At 44.0% G+C, this 20,977-nt stretch overlaps 3 protein-coding genes across 6 annotated transcripts in view; 1 reads left to right on the forward strand and 2 right to left on the reverse strand.

Annotated features, from left to right (window-relative positions):
- The window catches only part of CHTF8 (chromosome transmission fidelity factor 8), an 18,272-nt gene extending 5,208 nt beyond the window's left edge, over nt 1-13,064 (reverse strand). The window contains exons 1-4 of one of the 3 annotated variants that reach the window (XM_022583349.2): nt 12,951-13,064; nt 5,065-5,122; nt 4,686-4,803; nt 4,078-4,302 (exon numbers count right to left, since the gene is read on the reverse strand). In XM_022583349.2, coding sequence (XP_022439057.1) covers nt 4,078-4,302; nt 4,686-4,803; nt 5,065-5,087 — 366 coding nt within the window. In that variant the 5' untranslated portion in view covers nt 5,088-5,122; nt 12,951-13,064. The other 2 variants (XM_089902418.1, XM_089902419.1) reach the window with 2 other exon arrangements.
- Nucleotides 1,746-4,081, reverse strand: DERPC (DERPC proline and glycine rich nuclear protein). The gene is made up of 2 exons (XM_030761079.2): nt 3,760-4,081; nt 1,746-2,127 (listed from the first exon to the last, which is right to left on the reverse strand). Exons 1-2 carry the CDS (start codon nt 4,079-4,081, stop codon nt 2,051-2,053), a joined length of 399 nt encoding a protein of 132 aa, XP_030616939.1. The 3' UTR covers nt 1,746-2,050.
- The window catches only part of UTP4 (UTP4 small subunit processome component), a 32,522-nt gene continuing 24,579 nt past the window's right edge, over nt 13,035-20,977 (forward strand). Inside the window, exons 1-3 of one of the 2 annotated variants that reach the window (XM_022583343.3) lie at nt 13,035-13,155; nt 14,423-14,583; nt 16,924-17,115. In XM_022583343.3, coding sequence (XP_022439051.1) covers nt 14,425-14,583; nt 16,924-17,115 — 351 coding nt within the window. In that variant the 5' untranslated portion in view covers nt 13,035-13,155; nt 14,423-14,424. Of the gene's footprint in view, nt 13,156-14,422; nt 14,584-16,174; nt 16,366-16,923; nt 17,116-20,977 lie in introns of those variants that run through there. The other variant, XM_089902407.1, reaches the window with a different exon arrangement.

Genomic DNA, 20,977 nt, shown 5'->3' on the forward strand with positions numbered 1-20,977 from the left:
GACAATCACCTCTAATGGAAAGCTTTTCAGTGTTCCCTAAGGGAACCCTCAATCCAAGCTGGTCATCGTTGAGCCTGTCCATTCTCCTCAGTGGCTTCTCCAGGGAATTCTTACAGCCAAGTGGTGGATAGTCATTACTGCATTTGCTTGCTTCTGTCCAGAAACCAAACTAGGAGATGGAATTGGTATCTAAATCCTAAGGTTCTTCTCTCACGCCTCTCGAGGCTGTTTGATTTCCCTCTTTTTTGGAGGGGGAGTGAGGGAAGGCCATTTTCTACAGATCTGCAATCCACAGACTGTTCTGAGCTCTTGGATTTGAAAACTGGGATATTGACTAAGCCTTTGACTTAGAGGTTGCTTGCTCAAGCGTGCTTTCTCGCCAAACATCCACTCTCAGAGGGGCCTGCTGAGCCCTCAGAACCAGCACTAAGGTGGACAGTAGTCGAGGGGGCAAGCCTCTAGTGTGCCCAGGTGCTTCCTACGAAGGAACAAAGTGTGCTCTGAGCCAGACTGGCAAACCCTGGTGCTTCATCTCCCGTGAACTCGGAGGTCTTCCAGCTGCAGCGAACACTGCTGCATCACACAGACCTTGAGTTTGTAAGAAGACGACTGCTGGTTGACATCAGGCCTAATCCATGAAGGCTGGGAAGAGGCGGCAGGTGTTTGCTGAAGGCAGTTGTTCCAGGCTCTTCCATGTTTTTGCTGGCCAAGAAGTAAACTATTTTGAGCATTACAATGGAAGAAATCCGGTCAGCCAACTGCAGAGCTCAGACTTCACTAAGGGCTTGTTTTTCTTCAGCTTTTACTTGAAGGTTAATGTAGGATGGACTCCCAGATGGAGAACTCTTGGCTGTCCTACCATCAGCTCTGCCTTGCTCTGTGACAATCAACTTTCTCCAGATCAAGAGAAGGCAGGTACAAGTAGTGGGCCCACAACGTTTGACCTCAACTGGTTTTTCTAAGTTATTTTGTACATTTTTCAGCAGCGAAACCAAACTGGGTCTTCAGCTTTATTCCCGTTTCTTGTAAGGGAAGAGCCTTTATACAATTGGACACATTTTGGGTTTTCCTCAATGAGAATTTTAATCCTCTTTTGTATTATTTCTACAATAATTTGTAAACATATTTATTTTTACTTTTTTTTTTTTTTACTTTCAGGTCAAATTTTTTATACTGCACTTATTTGTCAAAATAAAGATTCTCACATAATGCTGGTACCTCTGAGCTCCTCCCTCCCTCTTTGTACTTAACAAAAGCTAGCTCTTTATTCCAGTTTCAAGATTGGTACTCGAGGAAGAACTAGTTTTGCCAAGGAAATTCCAGTGGAACTCAGAAGCAGGTAAGTTGTCACAGCTGCCTCTGGCCCTGGGGAATACAGTAGGTCTACCTTGATAACTGCACACCTATGGTGGCTTAATTTTTTATTGTAGAGAGTGGACTGGGTCTTTGGTGAAATTACGAGCCAGTGAGTGAGCCCTAGTTAACCAGCTAAGGCTAAAAACCAAAGCTTGCTTACTCCTTGAAAATGTCATTATCTGGAAGGTAATGTAGGACTGTGGCCAAGCTGAAACAATGAAAAGCAGTGGGTAAACTTCCTTCCCTGTGGAACAGGTAATAAAAAGGGAGTGAAATCAATAGCCCTCTCGTCCCATTTATTAAAGAAACAGTAAGAAAAGGTACAATGCAGGAAAACACCAACCATCCTTTCACATCAGGCTGAACGAAGCACAGTGATTTCTCCCCTTCACTCCCCCCACCCCCACCCCAATTCCCATAACCCCATCCACGTCAGTTTAATTTTGAGGTTCTCTGATTGGGAGTACCAGTGGAGAGGGAGCAGGATGAGCAGTGGAGCCTTGATCCTGGCCTTCTCTAAGTAAGTCCCAGGAGAAGGGAGTTGCAGGCCCGGTCAGGCCAGCAGAAATCTGGTGGCTCTCTGAAGTGGCTGCACTTCCCTGTTCTGTGTTCCAGCCCCCAGGGGAAGGTATGGCAGTAGAGCGTGACCAGGTCAGCGCTGCTGAAGCATGGTCCACTCACCAACGCAACATTTCTAGACAGCAGTGAGCTGATTCTCCGGTGGTGAGCAGGGGACCGCATATGAATTGGAACCTGCAGGCCAATGTATCCCTGAGGAAAAGTCCACAAGAACAATTCAAGAAACTAGTAAGAAACAAGGGGCAGAAAGCTGTGGGACAAAAGCACAGCAGGCTTCTGGAAGGCTGGAGATTCCTTCTCGCAAGGCGGGATCATTCCCACCTGCCAAAGTCCATGTCCCACAGGTAACATTTCACCTTCAGTCAAGAAAGACGCAGGGGGGGGGAAAAAGGCTCATTTGAATTTGAGCCCCAGCTATGTACTTCAGACTGTAGCTCCATATCTACCCTTTCACCTAAAACACAGCCCCTGCCCAGAACCACAGTGCCTGGAAACCAAGGTGGTCCTGGAGAGAAAATGGTGTTTAAGGGGGTAACATTCCATTTGGGTACATTGCAGCCATTGGACCCCCTGGTCTGGGGAAAGCAGCTGGGTTTGTGCCAGGGAGGCTCCCCACTCTAGGAAATGGGACCAAAGTCTTGCTTACAGGGCCATTCATCCTTGGAAAGGAAGCTGGGTTTAGACCCAGGGTCCCAGTTGGCCTTGCAAAAGGAGCTGGGTTGATACCCACCGGGCCTGCTGGCGAAGAGCCTAGGGGCCCAGGAGCTGACCTGGGGAAAGTAACCTGACCAGGGCCTAACGGGCCAGTAGACCTTGGGAAGGTAGCTGGACTTGGACCCTGTAAACCAGTGGCCCTTGGAAAGTTAGCTGGGTTGGAGCCTAGTGGCCCAGAGGCTCTTGGGAAAATTGCCGGACTTGAGCCCTGGAGGCCAGCAGACCTCTGGAAGTTAACTGGGTTTGAAGCCAATGTGTTAGAAGATTGAGAGAAAGCAGCTGGGTTCAATCCCCCTGAACCTGTCCCCCTTGGAAAAGGATTAGCATTTACTCCCATGGGGCCAGCGGGCCTTGAAAAATGAGCTGAATTAGGGCCAATGGGGCCAGGAGCCCTCGACATGGGAGATGGATTTGGCCCCGGAAGGCCAATTCCCCGAGAGCCAGGACCCGAGTTCGGGCCTATGGGGCCAGGTATTCTAGCCATGGAAGATGGGCTTGTGCCCATGTTTCCAGAAGACTGTGAGAAAGCAGCTGAATTTGCTCCTAAAAGACCTGCTGCTCTTAGAATGGGTGCAAGATCTAGGCTTTGAGGTCCAGCCATTCTTAAGTTAAGACCAGATCCTGTGCCCAAGAGGCCACCTGCTCTGGTGTCCAAATTAGGGCTTGGAGCCAGGCCACCTGCCCTTGGGTTAGGCCCAAGGCCTGGGCCCAGGCCACTTGACCTTGGGTTCGGCCCAAGGCCAGGGCCTGGAAACATACCTGACCTCGGGGCAGGGTTTGTACCTACAAAGCCTGATCTCAGATTGGGACTTGGTCCGGGGCCCAGGCCAACGGGCCTAGGATTGGGAGGACCATTCCCAGAAGTCAACAGGACACCTGCTCTCAGGTTGGGTCCAGATCCAGGGCCCATGGGGCCACCACTTCTGGGGTCAGGACCTGTTCCCAGAAGACCACCTGGCCTTGGGTTGGACATAGGACCTGGTCCTGGGAGACCCCCTAACCTTGGGTTAGACAGAGGCCCTGGGCCTGGAAGAGCCCCTGCTCTAGGATTTAGAGCTGACCCTGGGCTTGGGCCCAAGAGACCACCCGGCCTTGGGAAAGAAACTGCACCTGTGCCAGTGGGATTCATCCCTCTTGGAAAAGAAGCCATGCCTGGGTCACGAGCACCAGCAGGGAAAGGTGCTGGATTTGAAGCCAATGAGCCTGATGAAGTTGGAAAAGGAGACGGGTTCCTTGGAAACGGGGCCAAATTTCCACCAAGAGAGCCGGTTGCCATAAGGAAGGGATCTGAGTTCATACCCAGAGGGTGGCCTGTGTTTAAAGCAGGACCCCCTTGTGGTCCCAGGGAACTGTCCATCCGTCCTCGAGGTGGCAGCGGAGCACGAGTCCAAGGAGTTGGCCGCTCTCTAGGGAAAATCCGGGGTTCTTTCATACTTTCTTGGGGACGTTGGTGATAATGGGCTTGGGGCGAGTTTTGAAAAGGATCTTGTTTTTGATGAGTGCTGTTACCACGTACTGGGTGCCACTCCTGCAGTCAAGATCATCACAGTCCTGCTCCCCGGGAGTGTGTTTAACAAGGACGGCAAAAGGTTTCTCCAGATGGATGATTTTCCCATACAGGATATGATGCCCCACGATCAGCACAGGGATTCCCTTTGGCAGAACAAGAATGAGATGCCTGAGGTTCAGGGCAAGGTCGTAACATTCAGGTGCCTTCTAGAGATGCTCTTGGGAGGCAATGCTGGCACCTCCACTCCCTCAACCACTGTTGAGAAGCCACAAAGGACAACCCACCCTCATATCCTTTTTACTCTAGCCCCAAGTAAGAGAATTTCTACTTTTAGAACTGTGACCTTTCCAGATTCCCCAAAGCTAAATTTCCCTGCTACTGCAGAGGTGGGGGGAGAACAAGCAATGGCTTAGCTAGACCTTGAATAACAAACCTGAGGGCAGTCCTCACTCTGGGTCCTGGGAGCACCACCTTGGTGTAGCTTGCTTTCCTGAAGCATTAGGCAGGGAAAGAAAAGTCCCCTCACCTCAGTGGTGTAATGTAGGTCTCCCAGGAGGTTTCCAGCTAATCCAGTGCTGTAGCGAGCCTCGATCTCCCCCTGTAGCTCCATCAGCACCCATTCTGCCAGGCCTCCAGCCCCAGCACTGCAAGCAAAGGGCTGGCGGTTACAATATTTTGGAGGGGTGAAGGATGAATAATAGTGTCCTACACCACCATTCAAGGCCCAAGAGATCTCTTTGCTGAGCACGAATTCTTGGGAAACTGGGCAGTGCTAGACACTGAACTAGAAATGCAAGGATTTGTGCAAGATGCACCTAAGGACCCCAATTCTTCCAGGGAAATTTCAAACCTATATAGCCCTAATCATTCAAGCTAAATTAAAAAAAGTCTCAAAAGGTACTCACCTGGAAATAATGATCTGCACCATGAGCTTCCCGTCTTTAAAAAGCAACTGAAAATAAGCTGTAGAGAAAAAAAATTTCTTTAGGATAACAACAATAGCTAACATTTGTCACTTACTGTGTGCTAGGCACTTTTGTAAGTGCTTTAGACATATTTAATTTCAATCCCCTAATAACTCTATAACATGTAACATTTTAAAACTGATATTGTACATATAAAATTGCTTCAGATCACCAAGGGTCAACTACAGGGTGGAAAGTTAATAGGTATCACAACTGTGTACAAGGTCGCATAGCTACTAGTCTACGAGCCAGGATCTGAACCCAACACATACACCGCAGAGCCCACACTCTTGGCCAGTATGCTAACTTGCCTTTCTCAAGGATATTATATTTTCCATTCTGCATGGTTCTAAAAAACTAAGGAATTCTTTTAGGTTTTACTTTTTCCTTTGGTGATGATATAAGCTTCATGTCTGCCACTTTGGTTATCTTATATTTCAAGGTTCAAATGATCTCTTTTAACTAAAAGCCAAGAGAATGGAAAAGGTCTTCCAGACAACTTTAGTGAACGGTAAGCTGATTTCTGATATGATTCTCATCAAACACTTTGCCCATCTTTCATCATTTAGACACTAAGGATACCCTGACGCTTAATCTACTTTCGTTTTATACAATGGCACCACCTGGTGGCAAGTTTGGGGCACTCTACAAGAATGAGTTAAAATGGGACATTTTTGCCTGAAACAACTGGCTTCTTGTACTTTGTCTTCCTGAGAAGGATAGATTAATGGGGAGATTGAGGGATGGGGGATCTAAACTATAGCTTCTGTACAAATCTTTCCAATGAATAGATGGAGCCTAGTGGAAGGTTATCAGATCAGTGTTTACCAACTGTAGAACAGCAAGTTAATAGGAATTATAATTGTGCTCACGATTAGCAAACACCTGCTTAAAGTTAAACAGGTTTCCTTACTGACATGTTAATCTTTGTTTTGGATCTCCAGTGAAAAGTATATTCACAGCAGCCCTGTAAGACAGCGGAACCTCTTACTCTTGAGCACCAAACACATTTTGGAAATATGAGGTTGGTCAATCAGTGGTCTTCAAATTCAAATATAAAGAGCAGCTAATATTTATTCAATTTTTACTATGAATCAGATGCTGTGCATATATATCATGGGTGGTATCTCATTCAACCACTCTGAGATAGGGACTTATCCGTATTTTGCAGATAAAGTTACTGAGGGATACATTTGCTTTATGTGGCACACACACGGCTAGCAGGTGGTAGAGCCAACACAAGAACCTAGGTCATCCAACTTTACACTCATAATCAATACCCTCTCAAAGGAGAAAACCGAGAATAAAAAGGCATGAAGGCATCAGGCAGGCATTGAGTACATGCATTCAGCAAGAGCTGAATCAAGAAGTCATGTTTGAATAAGCCAGACCTGCTGTAGCAGTACCAGGTGTGGTACCGCTTGACAACAGGTAATACACTGGCTCAGGACGGCAAAGGTCTTCTGACAGATAAGAAGGCCCCACCTCCACCATCAACAGAACAATCAAAAGCACTTTTAATATTCTTCCAAGGTTTCTTGAAGGAGAGACTAATAATTTAAAATTAGAAGGCCTAAATTCAGGTTCCAGCCTGTAAGTGTGGAACTCTTTCAGTGTCATCATACACCAGTCACTTAATGACCGTGGGGCTAAAACCTGGATTGTCTGACTCATTTAACTATCATGAAGACCAAATAAAACATATGTGGAGGGCTTCCTTGATGGCGCAGTGGTTAAGAATCCGCCTGCCAACGCAGGGGACACGGGGTCGAGCTCTCGTCTGGGAAGATCCCACATGCCACAGAGCAACTAAGCCCAGGCGCCACAACTACTGAGCCTGCGCTCTAGAGCCCGCGAGCCACAACTACTGAAGCCCACATGCCACAACTACTGAAGCCTGCGCACCTAGAGCCCGTGCTCCGCAACAAAGCAGCCCACGCGCCGCAATGAAGAGTAGCCCCCACTCACTGCAACTACAGAAAGCCCGCGCAGCAACGAAGACCTGACGCAGCCAATAAATAAATTAAAAAAAAAAAAATGTGGAGATGCTTTAAAGACTAACATATAGCTAATTTTTTAAAGAATGGGATAAATAAATCAACATTTCCACACTATAATTGTGAGTAAAATTCAGAGAATGGTAGGTACATTTTAGCCATGAATCAAAAAAGGCTCAATAATTGAAATTGAAGTTGTGAAGTTTCTAAAGGTTAATAAATGCATATAGATTGAGAAGAGTTCTTGTAAATAAGCTTTTGATGACTGATGAAATAGTATATTTTCCTTGATAAGTGTAAAATACAGGTGGTTTCACAGAAGCAACAGGGTGTTCACACAGATACAAATTTTAGGAAAATCATGGCAGGGAAGGAGATTAATCTTTAAGACCTCTGACCACATGTTTGAGATAGGAATGTGCAGACTGTTTAGGCAAAGGGGATGTAGAAATATTTTCAGTGCATTCCCCATTTCCTCGACAGTCTCCTATCAGAACAGGAATTCAAAACAGTGGCCTAAAGGGAATTCCCTGGTGGTCCAGTGGTTGGGACTCAGCACTTTCACTGCCGTGGGCCTGGGTTCAATCCCTGGTCAGGGAACTAAGATACCGCCAGCTGCGTGGCGCGGCCAAAAAATAAAAACAAAAACAAAAAAACAGAAAAAACGGTGGCCTAAGTGAATAAAGGAAAACAGATGCCTAGTAGCTGGGTCAGAGTAGCTGTACCTCCATACTTGTCGCTGTGCTTCAATGAGCACACACAGCTCTCTATCCACTTATGTAGGAGGCCCTGCCTGAGTACACCTATTGATACTGGCAGACATCTAACAATTCTTGTAAAAATAAGAATTCTGTGGCCTAAAAACTTGTGCTAGACCTAATGAGATGCCGGAGATGTGAATACAAATGAAGTTCACACCCAGCTTACAAGAGTCTAGCTCACAGGAACCTGTGGACTGATACAGCTATATTTATGTACATGAGAGTGTATTTACCAAGTTAGTAAGTGATGTAGGGGAAGGCATCCCTTTTGTGAATTTTAAAATTCTACTTTAGCACCTTAAAATATCCCACTGGCTGAATCAGATTCTTCTTCTTGCTCCTTGCTCTAGGCAACTATTCTCAAGAGTAGGTATGTATACCTGAGTAAGTCACTGATAACACACCTGATGGAGGTGACAGGGAATATGTATTTCACTTAGTGTGGAGATGACTAAAAAAGATAATGAGGGGCTTCCCTGGTGGCGCAGTGGTTGGGAGCCTGCCTGCTAATGCGGGGGGCACGGGTTCAAGCCCTGGTCTGGGAGGATCCCACATGCTGCAGAGCAACTGGGCCTGTGAGCCACAACTACTGAGCCTGCGCGTCTGGAGCTTGTGCTCCGCAACGAGAGGCCGCCATAGTGAGAGGCCCGCGCACCGCAATGAAGAGTGGTCCCCGCTTGCCACAACTAGAGAAAGCCCTTGCACAGAAACGAAGACCCAACACAGCAAAAATAAACAAACTCCTACCCCCAACATCCTCTTAAAAAAAAAAAGATAATGAGAACATGCAGCCCAATCTGTCCTCATTCCCTTCAAAGTAGGCAGAAAAAATTAGTAGGAAAACAAGGAGGTGAAGAAGTATAATACAAGTCAAATCCTATTAGTAATAACAAGTAACATTATAATGAAAATTTTCTGTATAACAAAAAGATTTCTAAGTCTTCAGTCTCAACTCATTCCAACATTTAAAAATAAGCACAGCAATTTCTAAGTGCTTGTTCTAAGGTATTGCTTGTGTAGAAACTGCAGCTTTATCAAGAGCAACATCTGAAGGCACGGTTTGATGAATGTACCATATCAAATCATGACACTAAAAGGAGTCACTGGAAGAGACTGCCCAGCACCTCACTCTCAACAGCCTTGAGTTTAATCCCAGATTTAGCTAGGACCAACTAACTGGTCTTTGTTGAAGAATAATAATTCCAAGTTCCTGTACAGCCAGGAAGAACTGATGCCACTTTTCAAAAAGATGTTTAAATTCAATATATTTCAGAGCGGAGTCTCACAGGCCACAACTACAGTACATACTTGGAGACTTGGAGAGATAGGAAGGTGTGGAAAAAACCAGCCAAACACCTTTCCCCTGCAATGAATTATTTTGACTCCCTACCCCTCCCTTATAAAAGGGGGAAATGTTTTACTACTCAATTTTTGGGGGTCTTTACATAGCTAAACAAACTAAACACATAAGTTCTATATTCCTAACTTAGTCAAATGACTTTAGCTATGTAAACAAAACTTTTTAAAAAGCACTTTGTATGTTTTAACTATTTTTTCCCTTAAAGAAAAAAAAAAGCCTTTGTGGGGGGCTTCAAGATTTCTAGAAATATTATCTAAGAAATTTCTAGAAAAATCTGAGGTTGCCCCAGATCATCCCCAGTCTTGAGACCTGGAGTTACTTTGGAGATCCTGAGTAAAGTCAAGACACTGTTGTTTCTCAAGACAGTGGTCCAGATGACTTCAAGACCCCTGAACAAACCACAGATGAGCAAAGAAACCCACATTCTCAGAATCAACCAAGACTCACAATGGGAACCCTAATCAAAACTCAAAAGGTCTGTCTGAAATCAGACCAAATCTGGGATACATCTTATTTAACTGTCATTTTGAAAGTCATTAAAAACCTGAAAAATCAAAGTGCCACCACAATTTCTTAATTAGGAAGAAAAATTCAGGCAGAGCATTATTTTTGTAATACAAAAAGCTTCATTTCTCACATAGCTAAACCTTTTTGAACATTTATCTGGATTCTCTCTTTTCATCCTGAAAACAATCCTATGACACAGGTACTATCACTCCCATTTTACAGTGAGGAAACACGCTTAGAGAAGCTAAAGGTTAAGTAACTGGTGGAACAGCTAGTAAGTGGTAGACAGGGAATGTGAATTCTAACTCCTCCACAATCTGGCCTGTCCTGCAGTCCTCTCACACAGCACCTCCTCATGCAGGACATCAGTACAGGAACTTGCTTTACAAACATTAGTCTTTCTCATAACATCTCCCACAAGATGGCAAATAAACCACCTATGAAGAAGATGTTATATCTCGCCACCGAAGTAACTATGACATCTGTTGGGTAGGCAGCTCAAAACAAATGAGCCTGCTTTTCATCATATCCAACTGACGAGACTTAGGTTTCTGAAATCCCTAGAGATGTACTCAAGGTTACCTCCAGGATTCAAAACTATAGCCTAAACCTCCGTTTCCTGCCTGTGTAAGGCAAAATAAGTCAAAAGAACAGAGCACATTCTTTGTCACTGATTCATCTAATCTCCTACAAAATTTCTTATCCATTGGTTTCCGAGTTGTTAAATTGTTAATATTACTAAGGTCTTACAGAGAACATCATGAGCAATGATCCTCATGATGGTTAACTGCCCCCAAAATAAAATGTAGCAGAAGAAAGCGTGGTATGTATCGTATTAAACAGATTATGCAGCTTTCACTGAAACAGGGGCTTTGACTCAATGATTTAACCTAACTACACATAATTAAATTTTATTACAGCTAAACAATGTTTAGCTGTAATAACATTGGCCCTTTCATCTTTTCTTGTTGCTTTTTAAACGGAATAAAGGCTTTAACTTTACAATTCTTAATTTAAAAACATTCATTTTTATTTTTAAAAATTAAATATATGACACAAAATGTTTGCAAATTGCTGGGCCAACAATTAGCACTTACTGAGTTCTTATTCGGTCCCAGAAACTACTCTTTGTGTTTAGGGATTCAGTGAGAACTGAATCAGACCTGGATTCTGATTCTGCCATTTATCTAGCCTGCGTATGACAAGGGGTAATTTAATCTCAGGTTGCAGTTTCTCCACCAATAAATTGAGCATAAAGAAAACCCACCTCAAAAGGTGGTTGTGAACATTAAATGAAGTTTTGAATGTAAAGTCCTCAGCACAGTGCCTAACATGGTAAACCTTTAGGGTCAAGCTATTGATTACCTGGAGGAACATGGCATTTTCTTAGTACATGTCCAATAGAATGACTTTATACTACTCTGTGTACTTATTATTTTAATGTTTATAGTGGATTAAAACATCCTATAAAAGCAGCATGTTATCAGAATAAAATCAAGGTTACACAATGGGAGAACAATTCAAATATGGCAGTCAGGGTTCACCAAACTGCTTCTGGGATTAAGTTCTGGAACGTTTTTTACCTCTAAGCATGATAACTATTTCTCTGTGTGTCTTTCCATCAAATGAACAATTCAGGAACTTTTATATACAACTCAATACATTATTTTTATTAGCAGTGTTGTGATTTTGTGACTGATGGGGAGAGTCTAAGTTTCAAAGGGAAGATCTTGTCTCTTTGACAGGCTTATGTTATGTCATTAAGAGCTAAAATCCAGTTTCTAAATGAGAAGCTTGCTCTCCTTCAAAAAGGGGCCATGGAAGAGTAGGTGGAACTGAATGCTTCCAAACTTTTCATTAGTGAAGAGTGGGTTCAAAAACGTGTGTGGACACTATGCATACATGTGGTACTTTCCCATCACATTTTAAGATTCCCATGATGGAGGGAATCAATTACTGGTATTTGTAGACAATGGGTAGAAAAGATGACTTCAGTCGATCAGAGTTACTCCAGTTTTCTGCATCTTCTGCTACTCTGCGGCCCCTTCTACCCTTCCTCCTCCTACTGCTGTGGCACCCTATCTTCCCCAAAGCCCCTTCCTTTATAGCTCTACTTGAGGTCTCCCTCTGTACTGGATTCCCCTCCCACCAGCCCCCATCTTCTCCACCCTCTCCCCGACCCCCTCCCCTCCCTTCAATTTCAGCTACAAACACTTCCTATTTCTAGCCCCGCCCACTTTCTGGGACTTCTCCATCCACTTCCCCTCTCCCCCCCCCAAACAAATTACCCCCGACTATCTCTAGGACCGCTTACCAAGCTGTTTAACCCTTTCTCCTATCTACCAAGGAAACTCTTTAAACTGCCTTCCTCCACTCCCCACCCCCGGAATACTCTTTCCAAACCGTTCATCCTCCTCCCAAAGATCAGTCTTCAAACGTTACTCCTCTACCACCCTCATTTTCCAAATCGTTCCCTATTTCCCCCCCTCAATTCTTAAGTACTTCTCTCCTCCAGGACCCGACTCCACCCCACTCTTCTCTCGTCTCTCACTCCGCCCACAAATGAAGCTGGATCACTCTCCAGACTGTCTCTTCCTTCCAACCACCCTCCCAATTACCGCTCCCAGCAGCATCTCCCCCACGACTTAAAATGTCCCCTCGAAGGAACCTCACAGTCCCCCGCTAAGTCCCCTTTCTGATGTTCCCGCTACTTCCTGGGTTCCAGTTCTACCCCACTCTCGCAAGCATCCCGTGCTGGGTTCCCTCCCCACCCAGGGAAGAACCCCTTTCCGCACATACCTCGAGGTTCCGGCCCGCGCCGCCCCCTTCTCCGTCCTCCGCCCGCGCTCGGCCACTCTTTCCGCCCTTCTCCCGCTCCGCCCTGCTCGCTCCCTTCCTTCCCTCCGCCTTCCGACTCCACATTGCTCCCTTCTCCACAATTCCCGGCCCTCCTACCAGGGGGCCCCTCGGGGTCGCCCCCCACCTCTGCACGGCCCTCCCCACTCCCCTCCCCCTTCCCGGCCTCCCCTCCCCCCCGCCGCTCCCCCACTCCCCGCCCCTCGGCTCGCCATTCTTCTTCTCGAGCCGCGTGCCCCGCCCGGCCCCAGCTCCCTAGCTTCCCGCTCCCTCGCACCCTCGCCCCCATTCCCGGCTCGGCCCTCGCTCCCCGCGGCCTCCCGCGCTCCCTGCCCGCGGCCTGACCTGCAATGGCGGCCGCCGAGCGCGGCGCCGCGCGGCCAACGGGCGACAACCGAACCTCCCGCCGCCGTCGCCGCCGCCGCGAGCACTGCCTGCGCACTTCCGGCCTTGCGGCGCGAGCACTTCCGGGGCAGAGCACGCGAGCGCGCGCGCACGTGGGGCCGGGGCGGAGAGAGGCGAGCGCCGAGAGTGGCTAGTCCATCCGCTGGTGAGTTGGGGAAGGGGCGTGGGGAGCGGGGATGGGACGGGGTGGGGGGGTGTTAGAAAGGGTGAGGCCTGCTGCAGGTCGGCGCCCGGCGGAGCTCGCCGATTCTCTTGTGCCGAGGCCGGTGGGGGCTACTCCGGAGATCCCCGGAGAGGGAAGGGGCGGTGGAGCCCTCGCGCGCGCGTTGGACGCACTCTTAGCCCGGCCCGGCCGAACGCGCCTGCTCTGCAGGCAGGTTCCTCACCTTGAAAGGAGACGAGTAGGGGGCGACCCAGAGCGGAGTGCGTATATTGGCGGCGACGGAGCGGCAGGTAGAGGGAGTAGTTGACAGATGACGACCAGTCCTGTCGTTCCTCCCCTTGAGACGCTCTCGGTTCTTCCTGCCCCATCAGCCCCACCATCAGTACCGTAGTTGAGTGTGTGATTTGAAAACTTAACATGCAGTAGAGATAGAGGTGTTTGCCAAAATGCAGATTGCTAGCCCTCCCCCCGCCCCAAAAGATTGGAATTCTGGAACTGTGGAATAGGACCCGGAATCCTGCATTTTTAAAAACCATTTTTCGAGGTGATTTTGATACAGGAGTTCTGCGGACATGACTTTGAGATACTCCTTTAGACTGTCCACATTTCTTGCTTCTTTAGAGTGGTCGTGGTATTTATCCTCCTCTCCACCACCCCCACCCCCAGAAACCTCACACACAAAATACAAAGGAGATCTTAGTTCTGCCTCGAATACATCCGGTCAGCTCCATGTGACTCCCTTCAAGTGCGCACTCCCAGTTAGAGAATGAGGTTATGTTCAGTCTTTTGCTCTAAGATCACGTTTTAAATTCTCACCCCTCTTTTCCTGGACCACTTCCTTCAGGCAGTTGTCAGGATTGCTGGCAGTCTGGGTGATGCTGTATGTGTTGATCTTTTAATTTTGTTGCTGAAGAATCCTGAGCTTCTGGAGACTGTTTGATAGATTCTGTATGGGCCATGAAAGCATCATTAGTTGGATATTTAGAAATGAACCTCCGTCGGCCTTCCCTGGTGGTCCAGTGGTTAAGAAGCGGCACTTCCAATGCAGGCGGCTCGGGTTCCATCCCTGGTTGGGGAACTAAGACTCCACATTCTGCCTGGCGCGGCCCCCTCCAAAAAAAAAAGTGAAAAAAATAGAAATGAACCTCAATGAGATATAGTTGGAGTCTTCCACCTAGAATAGTGGTAATAAGAAACATGAGGTGTGACATACTGCTGTTTAACAATGATTCTTTTCTTGCCCTCCTAGGAATGGGTGAATTTAAGGTCCATCGAGTACGTTTCTTTAATTATATTCCATCAGGGATCCGCTGTGTGGCTTACAATAACCAGACAAACAGATTGGCTGTTTCACGAACAGATGGCACTGTGGAAATTTATAATTTGTCAGCAAACTACTTTCAGGAGAAAGTAAGTCATTTGGGAGCCTGATTTGGTGTTTTTGATGTTAATTTTTTTCTTAAGTTCAATTCTGCCAAATCTATGTTTTTTGTATTCAAAGAGATCAAAAGAATAGTAACTCTCCCCGACTCTCTCCGGAGTTGTTTAGAACCACATAACAAATATGCGATCTCTTGTCTGAATGATGCGCTTAGAGTTTTGATCTGTGTGATGTTGGTTAGAAAGATCCTACCTAGGAATTGTCGTGCTCCCTGTCATTTGGAAACTGAGGTTTGCTAGATCTGTTGGGCACAATAAGAAGGGAAATTGTCAAGACCATTGCTTCATATCAGTCTCTGCACCATTGTAACTTTGGTAAAGTGTCATTTCCTGCTATAAGTGTCAGTACCCATTTCATTGCCAATTCAGAAAAAATGATGAGACATTTTAATATCAAACACTTGGGTGATGTAATATCAGGAACATGGATTCCTAAGTTCATCTGTCTGAGAGAAGGTAGATTTATATTTGGGAATAAAGATTTTAAATTAGGTAAAGTGCTGTTTGGGTGTATGCAAAGGGCTGTTACAGCAGCATATTTTTCAAAGGCGGTGATTACTGATTTCAAGTGCAACAAAATAATTCAGGTCACATTTACTGAGTGCCTTACATGCCATAGGCACCATGAAATAAATGAATAGAAGGAAAAATGAATGAATGCAGTGCCCAGCAACTTAGTACTTGGAATTTAGGCACTCTGTAAATGTTTCTAAATGACTGAGTGGCAAGTATTAGGCATTAAGATGAATGTCAGAGGCCCTACCTTCAAGGAGTTCAAAATCCAGTGGGGGAAAGATGAGTATACAGTTTCCAAACAGTGTGGCAAATTTTATGATAGACCTAAGCAGAGGCATAGAATCTTAGTGGAGAGGTGCCTTCTCTGATGAGGTGGGTTTAGGATTCCTGGAAAGAGATGACTTACTGAGCTGATCCCTGAAGCACTAATAGGAGTTAAGAAATTGCTGGTCACCACAAAGGAGTCACATTCCATAGAATGAAAAACATGCTGTGGTACATGCTTGTTGCATCCTGTGATTTTTCTTGTCATTTATGATAATTGGAATTATATAATAGTTCATATATATTTGTTTAATGTCTTCTTCCTTGCTGAACTTCAAATTTTATGAAAACAAGGACCTTGTCAGTGATATTCATGGCTGTATTCCCAACATTTAGCAAGTGCCTAGGACAAAGACACTGCTTAGTTAATACATGTTGAATGAATAAGTCAACTGGTCTTTACCTAGTACCTCTTATTTTCCTCTCCCATCTGTTTTCTTTTTTTTTTTGAACAATTAATTCAGTCTAGTCTTCCACTTTCTCCATGTTCCCTTCCCTGCTATTGAAGATTGCTTAGCTCTGAACAAGAGCTTGTTTCTCAGAACAAGAAAACATTATATCTCTGAGAGTGAAGAGTAGTGACTAGGAGTAAGGAGACCCACATTCTTTTCATGTCATTGACTTTGGCCCTTTGGGCAAGCCACTTAATTAATGAATATTTTGCCTTTTCAAGTTCAGATAGGAAAAATTATACCTCCTCATTCCCTTTTGTATCAAGCAGATATAAGAGTAAAATTCCTGGGCTTCCCTGGTGGCGCAGTGGTTGAGAGTCTGCCTGCCGATGCAGGGGACATGGGTTCGTGCACCCGTCTGGGAAGATCCCACATGCCGCGGAGCGGCTGGGCCCGTGAGCCATGGCTGCCGAGCCTGCGCGTCTGGAGCCTGTGCTCCGCAACGGGAGAGGCCACAGCAGTAAGAGGCCCGCGTACCGCAAAAAAAAAAAAAGAATAAAATTCCTTGATAGTATGAATGCTTTTTGAGTGCTAAGAAAACACTTAGACATCTGAGACTTGAATGAAAAGCTGGAGTGATCTGCCTTTGTTTATTTTAATTTTTTAAACAGCTTTTAATTGGTGAAATTGACACACAGTAAGCAACATGTATTCAAAGTGTATGTATTAGTAACTTTTGACATGTATACACCTTTGAAATTATCACTCAATCAAGGTGATTGCGATGATTTTTAAAAATTAGATACATCAGATACAAATTGGATTGTCTGAAACTTTATTGTCTAAAAAGGTTTTGCAGAACAAGTCCTAGTAAAAGAAACAAAACCAACTGTATAAGTAACTAAAATGTGAACCTGAAAAAAATGAAAATATCAGTAACCTGATCTTCAGATAGTGTAAAACCCCACACTATTTATTTCCAGAGAGGCATTTTGATTTTCACCTTTTTGCCTGTGACCACTCAATGCTAGTAGCTGATGAATTCGTGGTGGGTTGAAAAGTTATGGTGTTTCTGTAGTTTTTCCCAGGTCATGAGTCTCGGGCTACAGAAGCTCTGTGCTGGGCAAACGGACAGCGACTGTTTAGTGCTGGACTCAATGGAGAGATTATTGAGTATGATTTGCAGGCGTTAAACATCAAGTATGCTGTGGATGCCTTTGGAGGACCCATTTGGAGCATGGCTGCCAGCCCCAATGGCTCTCAACTTCTGGTCAGTAAGCAACTATTGGTAATTCAAACCAAGATTTCTCTTGTGCCCACTTAAACTTGCTTCCTTATGTTCATAGGAAGGTGAAATTGTATTATAGCATGTAGCAACTCCACTCTGAGCTGGATTCCAGCAACCAAGCAAGCAATTGTATCTGGATTCCAATACGAGATACAAGATTGGGGTTCTTGTTGGGGATTTAAAGCTCCCTTGTCCTTTGGCACTCTTTCTGCTGCTACTTTGGACCTCGTTGATTCATTTATGAAACCAGAGGTTTCAGTTGGGTTCAGCATTTCCCAAACTGTGTTCTTTGGAATTGGGAGATGTAGAAACTGTCTTTTGTTTTGTTGTGCCTTGTGTTTTATGATAAGTTTTGTTTCAGAAATACGGCGTACTAAATCCTTCTGTAGATTCACAGCACACGTTAGTATATCAAAACTTCTGATAGGTCCTTCTACAAGTCAACCTGTGGAACATGTTTTTCCAGTGTTTCTCAAAAAATTTTTGAGCACAGACTTAAGACTTCCCCCCTCGAGAGGGCAGACAGCAGAAGCAAGAGGAGCTACAACCTGCAGCCTGTGGAACAAAAACCACATTCACAGAAAGAGACAAGATGAAAAGGCAGAGGGCTATGTACCAGATGAAGGAACAAGATACAACCCGAGAAAAACAACTAAATGAAGTGGAGATAGGCAACCTTCCAGAAAAAGAATTCAGAATAATGATAGTGAAGATGATCCAGGACCTCGGAAAAAGAATGGAGGCAAAGATCGAGAAGATGCAAGAAATGTTTAACAAAGACCTAGAATTAAAGAACAAACAAACAGAGATGAACAATACAATAACTGAAATGAAAACTACACTAGAAGGAATCAATAGCAGAATAACTGAGGCAGAAGAACGGATAAGTGACCTGGAAGACACAATGGTGGAATTCACTGCTGTGGAACAGAATAAAGAAAAAAGAATGAAAAGAAATGAAGACAGCCTGAGAGACCTCTGGGACAACATTAAACACAACAACATTCGCATGATAGGGGTCCCAGAAGGAGAAGAGAGAGAGAAAGGACCAGAGAAAATATTTGAAGAGATTATAGTCAAAAACTTCCCTAACATGGGAAAGGATATAGCCACCCAAGTCCAGGAAGTGCAGAGTCCCATACAGGATAAACCCAGGGAGAAACACACCGAGACACATAGTAATTAAATTCGCCAAAATTAAAGATAAAGAAAAATTATTAAAAGCAGCAAGGGAAAAACGATAAAAAACATTCAAGGGAACTCCCATAAGGTTAACAGCTGATTTCTCAGCAGAAACTCTACAAGCCAGAAGGGAGTCACATGATATACTTAAAGTGATGAAAGGGAAGAACCTACAACCAAGATTACTCTACCTGGCAAGGATCTCCTTCAGATTTATGGAGAAATCAAAAGCTTTACAGACAAGCAAAAGCTAAGAAAATTCAGCACCACCAAACCAGCTCTACAACAAATGCTAAAGGAACTTCTGTAAGTGGGAAACACAAGAGAAGAAAAGGACCTACAAAAACAAACCCCAAACAATTCAGAAAATGGTCCTAGGAGCATACATGTTGATAATTACCTTAAATGTGAATGGATTAAATGCTCCAACCAAAAGACACAGGCTTGCTGAATGGATACAAAAACAAGACCCATCTATATGCTGTCTACAAGAGACCCACTTCAGACCTAGGGACACATACAGACTGAAAGTGAGGGGATGGAAAAAGATATTCCATGCAAATGGAAATCAAAAGAAAGCCAGAGTAGCAATACTCATATCAGATAAAATAGACTTTAAAATAAAGAATGTTACAAGAGACAAGGAAGGACACTACATAATGATCAAGGGATCGATCCAAGAAGAAGATATAACAATTATAAATATATATGCACCCAACATAGGAGCACCTCAATACATAAGGCAACTGCTAACAGCTATAAAAGAGGAAATCGACAGTAACACTTTAACACCTCACTTACAACAATGGACAGATCATCCAAAATGAAAATAAATAAGGAAACAGAAGCTTTAAATGACACAATAGACCAGATAGATTTCATTGATATTTATAGGACATTCCATCCAAAAACAGCAGATTACACTTTCTTCTCAAGTGCACATGGAACATTCTCCAGGATAGATCACATCTTGGGTCACAAATCAAGCCTCAGTAAATTTAAGAAACTTGAAATCATATCAAGCGTCTTTTCTGACCACAATGCTATGAGATTAGAAATGAATTACAGGGAAAAAAACGTAAAAAACACGAACACATGGAGGCTAAACAATACGTTACTAAATAACCAAGAGATCACTGAAGAAATCAAAGAGGAAATCAAAAAATATATAGAGACAAATGACAATGAAAACACAACGATCCAAAACCTGTGGGATGCAGCAAAAGCAGTTCTAAGAGGGAAGTTTATAGCTATACAAGTCTACCTCAAGAAACAAGAAAAATCTCAAATAAACAATCTAACCTTACACCTAAAGGAACTAGAGAAAGAAGAACAAACATAACCCAAAGTTAGCAGAAGGAAAGAAATCATAAAGATCAGAGCAGAAATAAATGAAATAGAAACAAAGAAAACAATAGCAAAGATCAATAAAACTAAAAGCTGGTTCTTTGAGAAGATAAACAAAATTGATAAACCATTAGCCAGACTCATCAAGAAAAAGGGGGAGAGGACTCAAATCAATAAAATTAGAAATGAAAAAGGAGAAGTTACAACAGACACCACAGAAATACAAAGCATCCTAAGAGACTACTACAAGCAACTCTATGCCAATAAAATGGACAACCTGGAAGAAATGGACAAATTCTTAGAAAGGTATAATCTCCAAGACTGAACCAGGAAGAAATAGAAAATATGAACAGACCAGTCACAAGTAATGAAATTGAAACTGTGATTAAAAATCTTCCAACAAACAAAAGTCCAGGACCAGATGGCTTCACAGGTGAATTCTATCAAACATTTAGAGAAGAGCTAACACCCATCCTTCTCAAACTCTTCCAAAAAATTGCAGAGGAAGAACACTCCCAAACTCATTCTATGAGGCCACCATCACCCTGATACCAAAACCAGACAAAGATACTACAAAAAAAGAAAATTACAGACCAATATCACTGATGAATATAGATGTAAAAATCCTCAACAAAATACTAGCAAACAGAATCCAACAGCACATTAAAAGGATCATACACCATGATCAAGTGGTATTTATCCCAGGGATGCAAGGATTCTTCAGTATATGCAAATCAATCAATGTGATATGCCATATTAACAAATTGAAGCAGAAAAACCATATGATCATCTCAATAGATGCAGAAAGATCTTTTGACAAAATTCAACACCCATTTATGATAAAAACTCTCCAGAAAGTGGGAATAGAGGGAACCTACCTCAACATAATAAAGGCCATATACACCCACAGCAAACATCATTCTCAATGGTGAAAAACTGAAAGCATTTCCTCTTAAGATCAGGAACAAGACAAGGATGTGCACTCTCGCCACTATTATTCAACATAGTGTTGCAAGTCCTAGCCTCGGCAATCAGAGAAGAAAAATAAAAGGAACAAATTGGAAAAGAAGAAGTAAAACTGTCACTGTTTGCAGATGACATGATACTATACATAGAGAATCCTAAAGATGCCACCAGAAAACTACTAGAGCTAATCAATGAATTTGGTAAAGTTGCAGGATACAAAATTAATGCACAGAAATCTCTTGCATTCCTATACACTAATGATGAAAAATTTGAAAGAGAAATTAAGGAAACACTCCCATTTACCATTGCAACACAAAGAATAAAATACCTAGGAATAAACCTACCTAGA

Source organism: Delphinapterus leucas, chromosome 20 (assembly GCF_059928025.1).
Source record: "Delphinapterus leucas isolate spDelLeu-1000000601 "Yukka" chromosome 20, BTC_Dleu_Yukka2, whole genome shotgun sequence".
Taxonomy (NCBI): domain Eukaryota; kingdom Metazoa; phylum Chordata; class Mammalia; order Artiodactyla; family Monodontidae; genus Delphinapterus; species Delphinapterus leucas.

Coding starts and splice junctions, on each gene's coding strand:
- DERPC (XM_030761079.2), bottom strand. CDS start 4,081: ATGAAAGAACCCCGGATTTTCCCTAGAGAGCGGCCAACTCCTTGGACT. Junction 2,128..3,759: donor GATGAATCCCACTGGCACAG/GTGCAGTTTCTT, acceptor ACTTTTCCTCAG/GGATACATTGGCCTGCAGGT.